This window comes from Pezoporus occidentalis, unplaced genomic scaffold (assembly GCF_034315485.1).
Source record: "Pezoporus occidentalis ecotype Australia unplaced genomic scaffold, CSIRO_AGI_Poc_V1 ctg84, whole genome shotgun sequence".
Taxonomy (NCBI): Eukaryota; Metazoa; Chordata; class Aves; order Psittaciformes; family Psittacidae; genus Pezoporus; species Pezoporus occidentalis.
The window spans coordinates 915,254-935,303 of NW_026916203.1; the positions used below are offsets into that span (position 1 = coordinate 915,254).

General features: G+C 40.1%; 2 protein-coding genes across 3 annotated transcripts in view; both read right to left on the minus strand.

The window, feature by feature from the left end:
- Window positions 1-17,306, minus strand: part of CAMK4 (calcium/calmodulin dependent protein kinase IV) — a 140,163-nt gene extending 122,857 nt beyond the window's left edge. For both annotated transcript variants that reach the window (XM_062604244.1, XM_062604243.1), the window contains exon 1: window positions 17,005-17,306. In XM_062604244.1, the coding sequence (XP_062460228.1) occupies window positions 17,005-17,210 (206 nt within the window). In that variant the 5' untranslated portion in view covers window positions 17,211-17,306. The remainder of the gene's footprint in view (window positions 1-17,004) is intronic.
- The window catches only part of LOC134156298 (ribonuclease H-like), a 384,552-nt gene that overhangs the window by 243,236 nt on the left and 121,266 nt on the right, over window positions 1-20,050 (minus strand). The gene's annotated exons all lie outside the window — the stretch shown is intronic.

Below are 20,050 nucleotides of genomic sequence, written 5' to 3' on the forward strand. Positions count from 1 at the left end.
ATGGTCCTTAGTGACATGGTGGACTTGTCAGTGCTAGGTTTACAGTTGGTCTGCGATCTTAAAGGTCTTTTCCAACCTAAATGACTCTATGATTCCATCCAGGCGAAACTTAAAATGCTCTTTTCACCCTGAGACTCAAAACTGTAACACCCTACATCTTCCACCACTCTTTGGAAAGTCTTCTTACCTAGCTTCAGAATGCTATGCTGTCTATCACTGAAACAAGCTGGAACAAGTATTTCTAAATTAAAAATTAAGTTTTACATTAGTCTTCTAAGTACCTATAATTAATTTCATTTTCAGCAGGGAACACTCTCAGGTGATTCCCATTCCCTCAAAGTCATAATATGAGAAAAACTTGCAAGTTACCTTCTCATCCATCTGAGGTGTGCCTGCATGTGTGCATGCACACACGTGTGCATTTAAAGCACCTACATGAATTACAGAGAGTTCACAATAGCAACTCTTATTTTTTTTAGGGACAACACTAAACACAGTTAGTTTCAGTAAATACTGTCACCTGTTTTACTTCCAAACAGTTAAACAACACTGAGTTTTTCTACAATAAAACTGATACTGTAATGTAAGGTCATAGGTGAACACTAACACAAAGAAAGCTGACAGAAAGGACTAACAATCCAAGGAGCCTGCATTCAAATTATTCATTAGTAGATACTGAAACACTCCTAATAGAGCTTAATCAGGCTGAATGTATGTCATTTAGGCATGAATTTCACTGTCCGGTAATGACAATATTTCTTCCAGCCATTCAGACATACGCACTTCTTTTACAAGCTATATAAATTGTTACCTGAAGAATTTCCAGCACCACTAGAAAAAAGCAAATCTGATTCAAGATTTGTCATCTTCATTCACCACTTCCATACCAAAAACTATGCCTATAACAGTAAATAAATTTTCTCAATCTGCTCATTAGCTAGGAGTTGAACTTCTATCCCTCAATTTCTGAAACTGGTCTGTCCCTTGCATAGTTCATCAAAAAGACAAATTAAATGATTTGTCACAGCATGGGGATGTGGAATAATTTCACAAAATTTTTGCTTGTCTTTAATCATACTGATTTTTCCTTGGCTGGACGTACAGTAGCTAACTCCATGTGGACAGACATGAAAACTAGTAAAAATAAGTGAAGACCTTCACATTGTCTGAAGTGTAGTAAAGTAAAAGGAAGGCATAGGATGAAATCTTGCAGAGGAACAGCAGCCACTTGCTTCTGCTTCACTCTTACCTCAGATCTACTATTTACAGGCATTTGCCTCAAGGGGCAAGAGAGCACCTTCTTACTTGTTTTTTACCAAATGAAAAATATTCTGTGTTGAAAGCATCTCTACAGCATTCTGCAGCACAGGATGGCTATAATAGTGAATAGCAACTGCACTGTAATTATAAATATCATAATTCTGTAAAGAATTTGTGTCTACTGAACAAACAGCCTGTGATAAATCTGATGTTGAACTAACTACAGTTTTTCCAGTGCTAAAACTATTCTTAAACTATTTGGGAGGTCCCCAGACATCCCAAACTGAAGACAGAGAGGGCACAGAAGAGATTATGGAACAGGTAAAATGACCAGGAACACATTATGGGCACTTGTTGAGACTCACTTAATGGGTTAACTTGAATTCATGAAAGAAATAGCTTAAATTAAGGTGATATCTAACCTCTTGTACACCACCAAGCCTTTTTAGTCTGGAAAGAAACAAATATTATAAGATACATCTGGAGGACTGTATGTTTGCTCTGTATTGCTGAAGTCATTTAAAGCTCTAAGATAGGATATGTGGATATGTGGATATGCATGATAACATGCAGAATAATCAATGTAGCTTCTAGAATGGGAAGCCACATCTCAAAATGACAGAACTTCTTTGAAGAATTTGGCAAGCATTTGAATAAAGGACATTTGATTGACTGCCCTGTTCTTAACACTGCTTTCTAGGTACATGCTTCTCACTGTAGCTGGAGACAGGGTATTGGCGTAAACAGATCTTTGTTCTGACTCAGCACAGCCATTCTCAAACTACAAAGGCTCAAATAATTTAGGATGACCAGTTCATTTCAAATTTATATTGCAAAAAATACATGCATACTTAGTCAGTATAGGGAAAACAGGATTTTCAGATGCAATTTTTAATTTTATTTGATTTTGAAATGGCTGAAAGTTCTGAAAACATACACTTACTCTTTTCAAACAAGAGGGCTCCTGTCTCCACAAACAGAATGGAAAACACATTCATGCTTTCATTAGAGTTGATTCTTACCAAAAAGCAAATTTTAAAAGGATAACGCACATATTCAGCCCACTACATGCTCATCTCTGAGAGCAAGAGCTCCAGTTTAGACCTATTTTCCACTAGCCAAGCATTAAGGATGCAAACGAACAAAACATTGGCCCCTAAAGAGATTTTTACTTCAATTTGAGATAAGAATTAGGAGAACTTAGCTAATCCCTTGGTGATGTCAACAGATCAATATTCGAATTACTGCTATTGATGAGTGGACACTGAAAATCAATACAGTTATTCTGAAGACAAGCAGGAAAAAACTCTCCTGAGTTATCAAGACAGCTCCTGGTAAGACGGGCAGGCATGTCATATGGTCTTTTTCACAAAATGATCACATACCAATTTTTGACACATTTCTTGTCTCTGCTACTCATATAGAAGAGGCCACTACAGAACTACTGATGGTTAAATATTTTCTCCTAAATTACAATTTTTGTCATAATCTTGATCAAGCTACTTCTCTCCTCCTTTCATGCAGGAGTCATCCTTAAATTTCAGGGAATAAGTCTACATCACAGGGGTGGTTCTCTGTTGGAGAACTATTATCACCTTTCCCCAGCACCATCGCTTGGACTAAAGAATACCAATTCCTCCACATTATATTTTCAGATAAAAAAATTACAAATAAGTTTAAACAGGACTTTTTGTAATACATATGAAGGCAAGCATTTTATGCCACTGTTGCAGTCACTTTTCACAACTGTAACTATCCTGGATGGATAAAATCCGAGGACAAATCAGGTCCTATAAGTCACAGACCCACATAATTTTCAAGTGCCATCTAAAAACATACTATTTTTCATTTTTATTTTTCATTTTTGTATGACTGTTACTGGGGCTGAGTCCTTCTGCATTCAGGAATCATCAAATTTATCCTCAATCCATATTCAAAAGATGGGAGAAGGAATATGGCATGGTGGCAGAAACCTATCTGCATAATGAAATCTAATCCCTCACTTTCCCTGAAACATTAGGATTTCTATCAGCTTTCTGAATAGCATTCTAATTTCACCCTGTTTACCCAATTTTTCAGCTTCTAAAGTTTGCTCCCATTAAATACAGTATAAAATATTTCTCTTTGCATAAAGATGATTGAGGGCACTTTCTAAAGAAAGCACTGGGGCTGGGAGAAAGGAAGCTGAGAATAGCCATAGCATCCTCATCTGAAGAAGCAAAGAGTCATCAAAAGAACATAAACAAACAGATTCAACCTTGGTATGGGCAATGCTGCAATAATGCTTATTTTTCAGTTTCAGTGAGATAATGGTATAAAGGGGAACAGTTTTACAAACCACTTGCTTCTAGGATTTTCTTCTCCTCTCAAGCAAATTTGCCTGTGCAATCTCACCTTCAACCAAAGGTTGTCAGAAACACACTGCTCTTTACTTCAGTGTTTCTATGTTTTTCCAACATGCATACTTGAGCAATACTCCTTTGGCCTGTTACGCATCTCATTAATTATTGAATTTGGCATAAACTTAGGAATACGTTGATTCAGGTGGGAAGGTATTGGCAATATGGAAGAGGGAAATAATATCAGGAAGGAAAAACTCCACTTACTACCTGGGGAGCAGGAGTAAGAGAAAAGAGATAAAATTCAGCTGTATTAACTGCAAGGTCAGGCATTACAAACAAACAAGAAATTTGCTAATAAATGTAAGTTTCATCAATTGCAAACAGAGCAGGAAAATGGAAGACAGACAGTTTGGGCAATGAACAAGAAGACAGCTACAAACTATCAATATAGCAGCTGGAAGAAAGGCAAATGTGTTCCTGTCCCAATCAATAATGTCCACCGTTTTTTTATTAGAAAAGTCTGAGAGTTTTATAACTGGATTTAGCAAATAAATACTGCTTCTGCAACCTCCATATGTTCCAGTAGGGAAATAAATCCTATGAAATCTTAAGCATTTTTGGTGTAATTTGTAAAACACAGTCTAAGCAGGAACAAAAGACGGCAGAAACAGTTAAAAGAGGGATCTGCAACAAAACTCTCATAAGGCACCACAGTATAAGAGATAAATATAATTTTGTCCTTCAATCCGGATACTTTGAGTCAATGATATCTTTAATAAACACAAAATGTAAAATGTGAAAGTGTTTGTAAATTTTAATTCAAAATTGTTGAAAAATTCCATGCTGTGAAAATGGCCCTTATCCACTTCATGCCAAGATTTCAATTCTTCACCCTAACTCATACCAAAACCAAAATCAAAATTACTAAAATTTATCATGGGATGGAAATTCTAGAGTTTCTTAAATCTGCCAGTTCACCAAGACATGAATACATGGGTAAAACAAACTGTAACAAGCATGACTCTCAACCATGATATATGGTCTTCCAGTGGCCACATGCCATTGTGGGTATGCTAAGGACCATGAAAAATAACAAGGTGGTTGGTGGCAGCCAGCATGGCTTCACTAAGGGGAAATCCTGCCTGACCAATTTGATGGCCTTTTACGTTGGGGCTACGGAACTGATGGAAAGGGGCAGAGCAGTTGGTGTCATCTACCTGGACTTGTGCAAAGCGTTTGACACTGTCCCACATGGCATCCTTGTCTCTAAACTGGAGAGACATCAGATTGATAGATGGACCACTCGGTGAGTAAAGAACTGGCTGGATGGCTGCATGCAAAGAGCTGTGGACAATGACTCAATGCCGAGTTGGAAAACAGTAACAAGTGGTGGTCCTCAGGGATCAGTGTTGGGACCGGTCTTGTTCAACATCTTCGTGAGCAGCATGGACAGTGAGATTGAGTGCGCCCTCAGCAAGTTTGCCGATGACACCAAGCTGTGTGGTTTGGTTGGTATGCTGGAGGGAAGGAATGCCATCCAGAGGGACCTTGACATGCTTGTGAGGTGGGCTGATGCCAGCCTCATGAAGTTTAACCATGCCAAGTGCAAGGTCCTACACCTGGGCTGGGGCAATCCGAGGCACAGCTACAGATTGGGCAGAGAAGAGATTCAGAGGAGCCCTGCAGAGAAGGACTTGGGGGTGTTGGCTGACGAGAAAATGAACATGAGCCGGCTTCAGCGCGAGCTCACAGCACAGAAAGCCAACTGTATCCTGGGCTGCATCAAAAGGAGCATGACCAGCAGGTCGAAGGAGGTGATCCTGCTCCTTTACTCTGCTCTTGTGAGACCTCACCTGCAGTATTGTGTGCAGTTCTGGTGTCCTCAACATAAAAAGGACATTGAACTGTTGGAACAAGTCTAGAGCAGGGCCATGAGGATGATCAGGGGACTGGAGCACTTCCTGTATGAAGATAGGCTGAGAAAGTTGGGGATGCTCAGCCTGGAGGAGAGAAGGCTGCGTGGAGACCCCATGGCAGCCTTCCAGTATCTGAAGGGGGCCTACAAGGATGCTGGGGAGGGACTCTTCATCAGGGACTGTAGTGACAGGACAAGGGGTAACAGGTTAAAACTTAAACAGGGGAAGTTTAGATTGGATATAAAGAGGAAGTTCTTTACTGTAAGGGTGGTGAGGCACTGGAATGGGTTGCCCAAGGAAGCTGTGAATGCTCCATCCCTGGTGGTGTTCAAGGTCAGGTTGGACAGAGCCTTGGGCGACATGGTTTAGTGTGAGGTGTTTCTGCCTATAGCAAGGGGTTGGAATTGGATGATCTTAAAGTCCTTCCAACGCTAACTATTTTATAATTCTATGATTCTATAACTAACATCCTTCTAATCATTACGCTGTGTTGGTTTTGACTAGGGAAAACCACAATCAAATGGTCCTACTAATTATTCGATACAGTTAATAAGAAGTACAATGGCAAATTATTTAAACAAACTGCCTAGTAATTATTTATTGTATTCATTCAAAAATAGCAAACATAGCCAGTTCACAAAATAGGGACTGGCAGAAGACAAAAAGTAAGGTATGTTGGGCTACTTATTTGAAGAATAAATTGCCAGCTCTAATTTAGACAGTTATCTGCAAGGGAAATACATATGAGTGTTTCCATCACAAACAACATTTCATCTTTTCTATAGTCATGCAGAAAAAGAATGTGAAGAGGTTAAAATATTTGGGGTTAATATGTAAATGTGACAAGAACAATAAAAATGGACTAGGCTAGATCTGAAGCTGCTGAAGCTACTTTACAGTAACGTGGGCTATTGTCTTTTAACTAGACAAGCTGAAGATTCAAAGGGTCAAAAAGATGCTGTTATGTCAAGGAGGAGGATAAGCAGAGGAGATTACCAAGGTTGTTTTGTTATTTGAAATGAATGATTCTCGGAAAATAGAAACATATTCTTTTTATGCTACTGCAAATCAAATCAAATCTGAGCAAGTTTTTATAGTAATGAATAAACCTGCTTTTTCACTCAATTTTATTCCTGTTCCACTTGGCTTTGAACACCTGTGATACGAATTATGCATAAAGAAGTTATTTGAATTTAAATGAAAAAAAAATTTACCTACATATTTATTATGGAGTTATTACAGAGGCGTTTTCATAATAGTCAGACCAGAAAACATGCCAGTAAATTTTAGGGTATCTCTTTTCATTGCAGATTTTTGATTACACATTGTCCCAGTCTGGCAACTGATTACTAATCTTACTTAGCTTTCATCAATTATTAATGAAATTCCACAAAGTTAGCAGGTAAAAACATTCATGCACAAGTATCTTGCAGGTCTCTGAACTTAAGATCACAATAATGATGCCAGAGTACTCAACATGTTTTGTATTCAGTTTTAGAAAATCATTATTGTACAATATAGAAAATTGATAACCACGTACTCCAACAGGAAAACAAACATCTGAACAATCAGAATTGCAGTTCATTAATCTAGAAAATATGTCAATAGGGTAAAAAGAAAGGAAGAAAAAAGTCAGTACTCATCCATGGCAGACTTTGAGTCTTTATAAGCCTTACCAAGACATCCATTTTCTCTGCAAAAATATAAAAATATGTAATACCACCATATTAAAAATAAATAAATAAATAAATAAATAAATAAATGTGTGCCAAAAGCATTGAAATAATTTCTGGCCGAAAACAGGATTTTAACACACTCTCATTGGTCCAAAATGTTAGACACCCAGTAAATCAGAAATAGCAAACACTATCTTGTATATACAGAGAATCTGAAAGAGGTATTTTGTTAAGTTTGAATGAAATTCAAACAACTTTTCTCCACACGATAAAAGCAGCTAGAAGGTCTCTATCAACTGAAAGTCGCACAATTCATGCTCAGCCTTTCACAGAAGGGGTAAGAATGTCCACTCCTTTCAAGATAGTATTAAATTTTTTTACAGCTAGACACAAATAAGACCACAGCACATTCTTTGGTACTGGCAGGTGCCTCTGTTAACAAGGATTATTTAAAGAAAAATCAGTATGAATAATATTTCAGAAGTACTTCAAGATAATACCAGACTTCTTATTCCATGGATATTCATTGAGAACTGACACACTTTTTTATTTCCATTCATTCATGAGTGCAAAACTGTTCATAAAAATAACTAAATTAAATTGGAATTCCTGCATTTCATTTCTGACCTAATCTCAACTTCTTTACATGAATTTGTTATTTACTAATATTAGCATTTGAGGTTTCTAACAAATGAACAAATGTCAACGAGCAATTCACAATTTGTGGTGACTGATCTGATTGACTGACACACCCCCTAAGTCACATGAGGCCATGCTGCCTCACTACAGGACATAAAATTAAGACATTTGTAGAACATTTCCGTTTATGTGTTACTCAGTTCTGCCAAAGTCTGTGGAACAATTGGGGTAATCTTTATGAATATAACCACAGTCAATTCAGTATTTTAAGTTGCAGCATCAGTTCCCAAAGGCAGTGAACGTGGCAGACACACATATGCTGTGAAGATGAAAAGACTGAAAACAAGTAGCAATACTGGTATATTTATGATAATCTGAATTAAGAAGAAACTAGGAATACTGGTAGGAGGGAAAAATTATTGCTAGAGGGTGGGGGAGGGAGTGGAAGCAGACATACACCATGTTTTTGAATGATACCTCCTCCTTAAACCCAACCAAGTGCTTTTTTATTATTTTTCTTTCCCACAATGCCTTGAGAGGAGCCAGAAGAAAGATTCATCACATTTTTCTACTGAGAAGAGTTTGGGGAAAAGGACTGTAGAGACGACATCAGTTCTGAGGTAAAGTTGCAGCGCAGGCATCTTATCTGTGGCATACAGATACTCACAGCGAGGTATGCATTGGAGCACATACTATACGTTTGTTGATTGGCTTAAATTTTAACTTTGTTTTTTGAGGCTGTGCATTATAAAACCTGGTCTTGCTTTTACCACTGCTTTATACCCCCAAAAAAGCCATGATAAATAGACAGTTAACTGTGAAAAGGCAGCATGCTTTGGGGGGTTTTTCTTTCCTCAACATGGTTCCCGTCTTCTGTATCTTTTACTTTACATTTTATGGTTCTTGAGTTCTAGCATGGGTAACTGCACACATGAAAGGAAGGCAACTTAAAAGGTACAACTTAAAAGTTGTTTGGGTGATTACTTCACTTGTGTAAGAATTAGCATATTTCTGACCATGTAATTTGGTGGTTCAAGCCAAGTAATTCCTCTCCTGTTATCGCCTGCAACAAAAATACTTATTCAATTTCAGATGTACTGCCTCTCTAACAAGCTAAAAGAACAATTTCATTATGTTTGACCCCTACTTCTGACTATTTTTATCTATGTGTGTACAATACATACGAACCATCAGTTGGAGTTAAGATTGCATAAAAAGAAAGAACACAGACTCCCTTGTGCTTTCACAATGAAGCAGAATTCAAACATCTAGACTTGTGTATTTGCTGTTGACTTGTTCATTTATGCATTCTTACCATGCTTCCTCTCCCCACAATAAGCAGATCTTTACTAACCGGATAACCACCAATTTCACGAGAGATATTCTTTTTACAGTACAATGACACTCATGCTGTGAAAGGGTAATTAAAAGCTTTTTGCATTTCCATTTAGATACAGTGGTGCTGCTCTTGGTTTGTCCAATGTCTTTTGTAGTATTTAGTATTTCCCTGTCTGCCCCATTTAAAAAAAAAATGGGTACAAATGACAGCTTTTACAACCAGTCATTAACTCATTTCACTAACTTGAAAATAAAGAAGTAAAAACTCTCTAATATAATTTTTATTATTAATAGCTCCTCTTTAAGTACAAGAAAGCTGAGAAAATTACACACGATGATCACCTATTCATTCCAGCTACTCAAAACTTCCTCAGCATTTCTATTACAGAAAAAAGGTAACAGCTCTATTTATTGACAGAGCAATGCATTGAGTACACAACCTAATAAGAATACAGATATAATGCAATACTCGGCAATGACTAATTTTCCACTGCCCACTTTAAGTGCTGAATTTTTACTTATACAATATATATTTCATTTAGCTTCTAAGTTAATTAAAACCTGAGCAGGCTGACCTGTGCGTTGTGTCCAATGCATGAAATCACAAGCACCCGACTAATCAACTTGCAGATTAACTACATTAGATTCAAATGCAGTACCACCAGCGCATATAATCAAGTGCAAGAATAATAATAGCAAGAAGTGCAGCGCAGCATGCGCACACCAGTGTTACAAATGGTGGCAACATGCTGGTACCAACACAAACTTTTAAGCAGGTTTCACATCAGATAAGCCATCATCTGGTCCTGTGAACTGGCTGCTCATAAAAGGTTAGAGTGGATTAAGTGCTCCTGAAGTTCATCTTCTGGTTCACTACATTCAGGCTGTTCTGTGCGCTCCAAGAACACCCCTTGATGCAAAGCAAAGCATAGTGAGAGGGGATAATTATGACATTTGTTTCATAAAAGTCACTCCTGATACAAATTAAAACTTCAGTGTAGATGCACCCACAAATTACTTTTTAAAAATAGGACTGGTGTAATACAATGTTACAAATAAAATCTTAGCACTTCTGTAATTTGAGACACAAAAATATATGGTTTAATCAGTAGCTTATTTAAGTTCATATTTAGAAGAAGAAAACCTTTTTTTAAACTGTTTTTTATATAATACAGTTATTACTTAGATCACAGAATCATAGAATATCTCGATGATCCCATAAGGATCATTGAGTCTTATTCACTGCTCCTTGCAGGACTACTTTACATTAAACATGTGAGTAAGTCCAGACACTCCTTGAACTCTGGCAGGCTTGGCGCCATGAGCACTTCCCCAGAGAGCCCATTCCAGTGGTTGACCACCTTCTCAGTGAAGAACTTTTCCCTGATGTCCAACCGAACTTCCCCTGACTCAGCTTCATTCCATTTCCTCATGTCATGCACTGGCCACCAGACAGGAGATCAGCACTTTTTCCTCCACTGTCCTCCATGAGGAAGCTGTAGACTGCCATGAGGTCACCCTCAGCCTTCTCCTCTCCAGGTTGAAAAAAACAGGTGGCCTCAGCCACTCCTCCTAAGTCTTGCCCTCAAGACCCATCACCATCTTGGTCAGCCTCCTCTGGACACACTCCCATAGTCCTTCTGTTGACGTGAGACCACACCAACATTACTAATTGTACTAAAATGTAAGCAATCTGTTTATTTACAGACACAGCATTATGAAACAAGCATAAATATATTCCTGACAGAAGGTAGCTACAATAGGTAGCTTCTCTGACATGACTGTTCACAAGTGTTAACAGGCAAACAGTTGGTCCATAGCTGACTGAATCAATAAACCTACTTTCCATCATGCCATGATGGAAACAATTCCTTAGTCACAATATTAACAAGAATCAGATATAAAACTAAGCCATTGTAAAAAATTGTGTATTTTATTATCTGTTTTCTGAGCCCTAGTAAAGTCTGCAACTCAATGCAAAATTCCTGACTGCAGCAGAGCAATGCTTTTGCCACAAATCCCAGCTGTAAACAGGTTTGAACAACTGTCTGTAAAACCTAAAAAACTCATTTTCTAATAAGCAGTGTCAAGCGTGCCAACAAATACCCAAAAAAGCTTTCTTATTTTCTAAATAAGAAACATGCAGAGAGATAATGTTTAGACAAGCAACTTAGCACCTAAGATAGATATTTGGACAACAGACTCAATGACAATCTTTCTTGGCAAGGTTCAGAATGTCTACTCTAAGAGATTATTTTTCTCCATAGCTAGAGCCTCAAGTGACCTGTATCTTTTTTGCTTTTTCAACATCCATTTTTTTAATTCTGCATCAACCAAAAAAGCTGAAGAAAATTCTCTCCCTGCACTGAATAAAGAATTTTAGTTGTCAAAACCCAGGCTATTCAGCCTGGTTCATGATACCTAAATGAGGAATTTAATCTGAAACACTCGTTTAAGAAGCTATAGAGCTTCCACAGAAAGCATTCATTGATTCATATAATTTTTTACTTTTGACTCTCCGTAGTCGCGCATTTTGATAGGGGCTGACTTCCCCCTTTTTAGAACAGTGTCTCGCTTAACAAAAATCTGACATCCTCTTTCTGCCCAGTTTAGCATTTGATTGTCTTGTCCACAACAGCACTGCTTCAGTAGGAGCAAAGCACGCGATCACTGTACAAGAGCCTATGGTCAAACGCTTAGGCCATTTTTCAAAAGAAAAGATGAGGTGGACAGAACCCCTTCAAGAGGAAAAGGAAGGTAAAATCGTCAACTAGGTTTATGCGAGCTGACGCAATGCATGAAGACGACTGCTTTCCACATCCACCTGCCACCTTAGCCACTATCAAAAGTGCATCATGCTCTCTGTACCTCCTGTCTTCCTACTGTGAAGTGAGGTCCAGTATACCTACCACAGCAGCTGCAAATGAGGCCTCAGATCCACATCTTCAACTTTCTCCATCATCAGGAACTGCCTGCATGAAAATGCTTCCTGTTTACCTGAAGGTGTGAGTGCAATAAGCAAGTTGTATCATGCAACAACATGACCTGGAGGACAGTCAAACCTACACAGGCAGTTTCTGCTCAAAGATAATCCTCATCCTGGTTCAGCCAAGCACTGCATGCTCACATCCAGACATCTAACACCATGTGCCACCAACTGCATGCCTGTGTCTCTTTGGGAAATCCTCAGTTCCATTACCAAAAGTCACAAGCAAGAAAGGAAAAAAAGGTACTGAAGGAGGAACTGACCTACTTCAAAAGTACCCCAAAGCAAACTGAGCAACTGATTTCAAAACAAACATGGCAGTCTGCAAAACAAATTATGTGGGAGAACAGAGAAAAGGCTCTATATTTTTTTTTTTTTTTTAAGGAATGGAAGGGAAAATAATTGGCACACTTTCAAAGCAAAACATGTTTCAACTTCAAAGCATCAAGCACAAAACCAATCCATTTCTATGAAATGATGCTGATACAAAGGAGTTACCTGATTTCATTTACTACTGCCATTAAAAAAGTAGATGCTACTCTGACAGAACTCACAAGTTCTGCGTGAAGAGGGGAGGACTCTGGAGAGACTTTATTGCGGCCTTTCAGTACTTAAAAGGAACCTGTGAGAAAGATGGGGAGAGACTTTTTAGCAGGGTCTGTTGCAATGGAACAAAAGGAAATGGTTTTGGAGCAGAAGAGGGGAGATTCAGGCTGGATGTGGGGAGGAGGATTTTTTGCAGTGAGAATGGTGAAACACTGGCACAGGTTGCCCAGAGAGGTGGTGGATGCACCATCCCTGGAGACACCCAAGGCCAGACCAGATGTGGTTCTGGGCAACCTGATCTAGCTGAACAGGGCCGTGCTCATTGCAGGGGGTTTGGACTGGATGGCGTTTGGGGGTCTCTTCCAACCCAAACTATTCTATGGTTTTAAGAAATCTTCAGTTCGAACAGCACACTGAATTTAAACTCTGTGCTAAAAACTCAAGAATAGAAACTACCTATATGTAAGTTGCAAGTACTCAGTGCCTTTCAGTTTCAGGTCCTCTGCAAGGATCACACAATTGAAAGACTGCCCACAAACAAAAAGGTAACTTTGGAAGATCCTGTTTTATCATTCTTACACAAAGAAAAATGCCTGTAAATTTTCTTGGGGTGTTTTTTGTTATGATTATTTTATTTAACCTAAAAATCCTAAGGCATACTTCCAGCTGCTCTTGACCATTTAACAGATCTAAAATATACCTACAATAACAACATTAGTTTAAATTCAAATAGTTATGTAGTTTGGTGCAAGAGAGTGAATGATAACTAAAATTCCATAACTAAAATTCTAATAAATACCTTTTTCATCATATTGCTGAGTATCAAAAATTGTTACTGAATTTCTTCTTCACTTGAATACCATTTTTAGACTAATCCTGAATTCAGAAACTCTGTACCAAAAAATGCACCAAGGGCTATATAAAGCTAACAAAAGGTTTTAGCCTTTAAGTAACATACAAGTTTAGAACTTAAAATTATTAAAATCTTTTTTCCAAGGGGAAGTGCAAAATAATCTTTTAGATGAAATACACTTACAATGAAATTCCAATGTCAATAATTCACCAGTGTTGCAACTCTCAGAGAATGAATAGATACTCTTTGCAAAACAAAGGCCAAAATTTAAGATTTACAGCATTTTGAATTCCAGTTACGTGGTACACACACACACGCTCCCTTCTCCCCTTACCTCCCCTCCTGCATTGTCAGAAATGAGCTAAAAGGAAGGTGAACTAGCTAGGATTTCAGCTGGACAGAAAAATAGGTGTCCTGGGTCAGAATAAAAGCATGTCTAGCCCAGAACAGTGTCTCTTAATAGTGGCTAAACACAGATGTCTCAAGAAAACTATAGGAATAGAGCAAACCTACGTCAGTACTGTCAAAGAATATTCTCACAATGTTCAACAGATGAATTTACAGTTCAGTAGTTAGTATCTTCATGCTTAATCAGTCTTACCGGATTTCCTGAAGGTAAACTTGCCTAGTTGCCTGTTAAACACACGGAAACCTTTAGCGCATATATATCCACTAGGGGGGAGTTCCACCATGTAACTACACAGTGTGCTGAAACGGCCTTACCTGTGGCTCTTTTTTGACTTGCTAGCTTTGTCGGATGCCTTGTGGAGGTTTCACCAAAGAAAACCGCAAACAAGCACCTCAGCTAGGTGTTCATAGATCTCTTGTCTCCATGTCGGCATCTCGGTAGATCTCTGTCTTAACCTCACTATAGGATATAAACAACCACGTGGTTTCTCCTCCACCCCTGTTTTATCTAAACTGGATTTCATCCACCATTTAAATGCCCTAACGGTCCAATAAGGTTTTTCTGCAATTCTTTATAGGGAACACTGTTTTTAAAACCCTTAATAACTTAGGCCAGAAAATATAATTATTCAACCCCCTATATTTCTGACCATGTTAAGCAACACAGACACCTGAACTGATCCTTGTAGAACTCCACTATTGAAAGTCAGCTGTTTACTCTTACCCAAGCTTTTAGGCATTTACTGTTTTTCTTGGTAGCAGTACCTTCCTTCTCTTCTCCCATGCCTCCTTAGTTGTTGTAAAAGGAAGAATTACTGACCACCATGGATCAGCGATTTTCCACACATACTTTGCAGAAAAGACACTCCTTCCTAAGGGGAATTCCCATACTTGGCAATAGCTGTCTAAATGCAGGTCTTCGCATTTGACAGATGACCTCTTCCAATCTCTGTATTTGTTAAAGATATTTTAGCACAGAGTCTCACGTTGGTTCTTGTAGTGTATTATTTTTATTGTATCTGAACAGATTACATATTCATATTTTTCAGCCTCAGCCAATATACTTTCACCACCACTAAAGTAAGCAATAAATATGTTTTTGTAGATGTACTCAAAATCATCTCTATTATTAAAAGGTTGGAGACAAGATTACCAAGAGAAAACAATAGTTTTATATTACACTTAGGAACCAAGAGGGACTGTTGGATGTCCCTTACAGATTTGTAAGATACACCTAGGCTGTCAGAGGAGGGCTGAGATAAGCATCAACACTCTGGATGCTGTCTCCTAAAGGATCTCAAATCTAGCCTTGGGACCTAAGGACTGAGATCTCACTGCTATACCCATTAGTGTAATTTTCCCTTGGAGCATGTATTCCTCCAAGAATTCTCTCTCCATTCCCTACCTTATAGTCTTTGACTAAGATAGTTATTAACTTCTGTTTTTGCTTTAAATCTTATTTCCTATTTCTGTTTGACAGCAAAGCAGATTTAGTAGCCAACATCTCTACACTAGCTGGGTGTGGTTATCTTCCTTATTCAATCCTTTTGTTAGGGTTTCAGCATCTACTGTCTCACCTTGCAAGGCAGAAAAATCCACTGCACCTCAGCTTTCATTAACCCTTGCTTCCTTAGAAAGAGAGGTCTTTTAAAACCCCTTTCCAAGGTACTCAGTAAACGCATGATGTATCACTGATACAGACTATTCTTACATAAAGTCCACAGTCCCTATCATGCATGCTGAAAGGATTTTAGACAGACCACACGTAACAGTACTAACTCAGATGACAGAGTTGGTATCAACTGCTGCTAATTAGCAGTATGCATGGTTTGGTTTTGGGTTTTGTTTGTTTTTTTTGTCAATTCTGGACACAAAACTGACACAACAATATTTACTGCTTTACATTTTTATGTTTTTGCATAGGTGTGCAGTGAAGTCAAGTATAAATGTGCCAAGTGTACATAACTTATGCCTATTTAATTTCGGCTAGCATGAGTAGCAACAGTGGCAAAGACGTACCTGCAGATGCTCGAGACCTAGCCAGAAAGCCAAGAATGATACATTGTATTTCTACCGATCTTCCTGCACCTATCAGTTACAGCACAACAAGCACAGGTATGGCGGGTAAGCCGCAACTTCCATTGCATGCAAAAATACAGTACCAAGGCAACCATGTTATCACCTGAACATTTCCCACAGTCATCCAGGATTTCACTGTCATTAGACGTCTGGATCCCCCTGTCACTGGCAAAACTAATAATTGCTATTTGTTACCTGTTGACTTACAGATTTTAGTTATTATAAACCCTTTAACCCTTTAAAAAGTTGCTTTCCACTTTTTTTTTCTTCTTTTTTACAGTTTATTTTCTACCCACAGATTCAACATGAACCAACAACTGTAACTGGAAAGTAAAAATTGCACATTAGGTATAGGCAACAGCATTTTACACTGGGCTTTGGTTTTAAAAAAGCTGAACTCTTGGGACCTTTAAGTTGCCAGGCAGAAGCATGTAGGGCAGAATTCATGAATGAACATGCACCACCCGCTCGTCTGTGCTGCACTCCACTGAGAAGACTCCGCTAACAGAGGCCTGTTCACAGACTCCTGTCTCAGCCGGGAGTTCCAGCAGCACAAGGTCTAAGGGTGCTGACAATGGTGATAACAGTAAGAGGTCTCAAATGAAGTGAGACTATGAATAAGCTGGCATTTTAGTGCTCTCAAAGTGATGCCTACCATTCAGCTGATACAGTATTAGGTATGCAAATACACAGGTAACCTGACCAACGTTCATGCGGATCAGCATCTGCCGGAAGGGATTGACACCTTCTCCTGAACATCACTCGTTTCTCTTGAGGATTTGCACAGCGTGGCTCCCAAGAGGTGTAATTTTCCTTCGAAAGGCTACACGTAGTGAAAGCCACAAGCTCTCCCGCCGCCGTTCACACAAAACAAAGTTTTGCCGCTCTCGCCACAGCGAGCCCTGCCGCAGAGGAGTGGAGCCCCAGTGTTAGCCCCGTCCCTGTCCCTGTCGCGACTCACCGTCCCAGCTCGGATTCGAGCTCGAAGTAGTGGGCCAGGGTGTCCTTGTTGGAGCCATCGATCCAGTAGTCGGGAGCGGCGGACCCGGGGCGGCCGGTGGCTGAGGAGCCGGAGGAGGAGGAGGAGGAGGAGGAGGAGGAGGAGGAGGAGGAAGAGGATGATGAGGAGGAGGAGGAGGAGGAAGAAGGCATGGTGACTTTCAGCATGCCGGGACGCCTGTCGGGGGCTGCCCCCTCCTCCGCTGCAGAAAACAGAAGAACAAGGCGGCTGGCGACGATGGGCCTCTCCTTCTCCCTTTCCCTCTCCCTCTCCTCGCCTCTTCCCTCCCTCCCTTCTTCCTTCCTTCCTTTCTTCCTTCCTTCCTTCCTTCCTTCCCCCCCCTCTCTCTTTCTCTGTCCTTTTTTTTTCCCCTTCCTTCCTTCCCCTCTTCTCCTCCACGCCGGGCCGGACCTGGCTGCAGCAGCAGCGTCCCCAGCCGTGAGGGGCGGTGGGGACACCTCCGGAGGGGCGGGCCTGGGGCGGGGCGGGGGGCGAGCACGGCGGCGGCTGCGCAAGGAGCCGCCTAGCTCGGGGGTCGCACCGGTGGCGATGCTTTCCAGGCGGTGCGGGCCCGCGGGCACTCCCCGGTTTCAGGGAGCGAGCCCCAGGGCGGACTGAAAGCAGCATCCTGCCTGGAGCGGCCCCACGGACGGCAAGACGGAGCTCCAGGGGGACACAGCTTCGCGAGGGGAGGAATGGAATCCCGGTGTGCTGCTGTTCGGCCGCGGCCGAGAAGGATGCACCGCCCCCGGCGAGGCGGGTGCACCCCATTATGCTGCACCATTATGGCAGTTCCAAATCCGGGATGAGCTGTCAGGGTGAGACGCGGGAGCTCAGGATTTCTCTGTCAGCGTTCGCTGTGAAATGAAAGCTGGGGAGGAGGGTGTGGAGGCAGTGACTGAACAAAACAATTGGCGCTGGCAAAGAGACTGACAGGTGCACAAACGTGACTGCAAACGAAAAAAATACAGCTTCCCTTCCCACCACAGAACTTAAAGAAGCCATAAAGAAACAAAATCGCTGTGCTGCCGTGCCACTCTTAAACAGGTTATGAAATCTGCAGGTTATGAAATGTATGCAGTTGTGATACAGTATTTTGTAACCCTGGCTGTAAAAATCTTAGCCAGAAGTGCCTTTATATGGGCAGTTTCTGTTGGCATAGTGCTGGAATAAAACAGCAGTTGTGTGTGCCTCGCATGCATAGTATGCCAGATCAATCCTATTCACATCCTCTCCATGCTATTACACCCACTTGTACTGTCATGTAAGCGCAGGCATGAGGTAAAATGGACCACGTGCGACCCTGTGCAGCAGAAATGACAGAAGTCCTCCAATTTTCAACTACGATCCACTAGCCTGTTTTTAAACATTGCATTCCTCACTCAAATAAAGCCTGGTATCCTGTTCAGTGTTGTGTCAGTTCAGGTGTATTAGTGTTTTCCAAGATGGTTTGTTTCCCCCCATAAACAAGTCTGTCTTTTACTATTCCCCAGCTTCCTTACTTAGGAGGGGGCAAGTAATATTAACACTGAATCTCCTTAATTTCTCAAAGACTTTAAAAGAGAAATGCTTCTCTCTTCTTAAGAAGATAATAGAAGAAATATCTGCTAAATCAGGTCTCTTTTCATGGTAGGAAAGGATAAAAAAGATAAATGAGATGAGAGTTAATGCCCCTTCCTCTCAAGTTTACTTTTTGCTGTTATAAAATTAAAATGTAGATCCCCATCTTAATTTGATATTTGTATTATTTCCAAATCCCTATTTGAAAGTCAGGAAAAAGTATCCCAAGTTCTATGCAAGCCAGTTTGATAGAAACTCCAAAATTCCTTCAAGATGAACCTTGTGCCCAAATCACCTATCATGAGGGGGCTGAGATCAGTGCCAGAGCAGCAGACAAGCAGCTGGCTCACTGTTGCTTGTGCTTCTTCCCAACTCCCTGTCTCACTCTGTCTCTGCTGGTCAGCGTAGAACTTTTCTTCATAAAGCTTTGCTTGCTAGGTGACAATTTTTCCTTATGACATTTTCTGACAGCATCTCCTGAGGTAGGAAATGGTCACTGATGATGGAAACATCAGTGTGTGTATGATGTTTGTGCGTGTATGTATGTCTGTGTATGATCATACACACACACACAAATGGCCAATCAGCGCACTTTGAAGACTGGTATTCACTATCATATTTTTCTTTAGTCAAATACCTAACATGTTCTGTAACCCAAAGGCCACATGTTTCTGTTGTAGTGTAGTAAGATTATGTTTTCTACCCACAGATTCCTGTAACACCTGTAATCAGATTCACATCTCAGATAATCTGGAAATGTTTACCATGAACCTTTATGTACTCCTTAATGACTGCCATAGCACCAGGGGATTTTTTATCTTTATTTTTTGTACTGGGCTGCTTATGTGAAAGCATCTGACTTTCCTTAAAACTGTGCCGAAGTGAGCTGGATTGTACAACCTAGTACTTGAAAATTGACTGCACGTTATTCTGCAGGAGCTCCGCTTGCTTAAAAAATTAGAATAACAATATCTGAATATGTCCGTATGGAATTAAAGAAAGTCTTCAGGTTGCGCACTGCGTGTAACCAGCACACTAATGCCTCTCAGTCTCCAGGAAACCAAAGGCAATGCTTCAAAAGCACTGTGTTCCACGCAGATCTATGTTAAGAACATTAAGATTTGCACTGTCATTATTGGACATGAAACTAAACCACAGATAAAACTTCATGTATGTGTTTGTGACATACTATGTGTGAAATTTCATTACGTAGCTACAAATATCATAATTTTCCTGCCACCAAACTCAGGTTACAAACTCAGAGGGAAAAGGCAGGTCAAGGAGGCATGCTTCTTTTACTGAGGGAGCAGTTTTTATGAACAAAAAAGACATGCAACAGATGTGCAGTCTCTTGCCCCTCTCCTGCCACCCATAAATTTAAACCAGATTCTTCCATCAGCTGGGTATGTGAAAAGATTCAGTAAATCAGGTAAGAATGAACACAGTG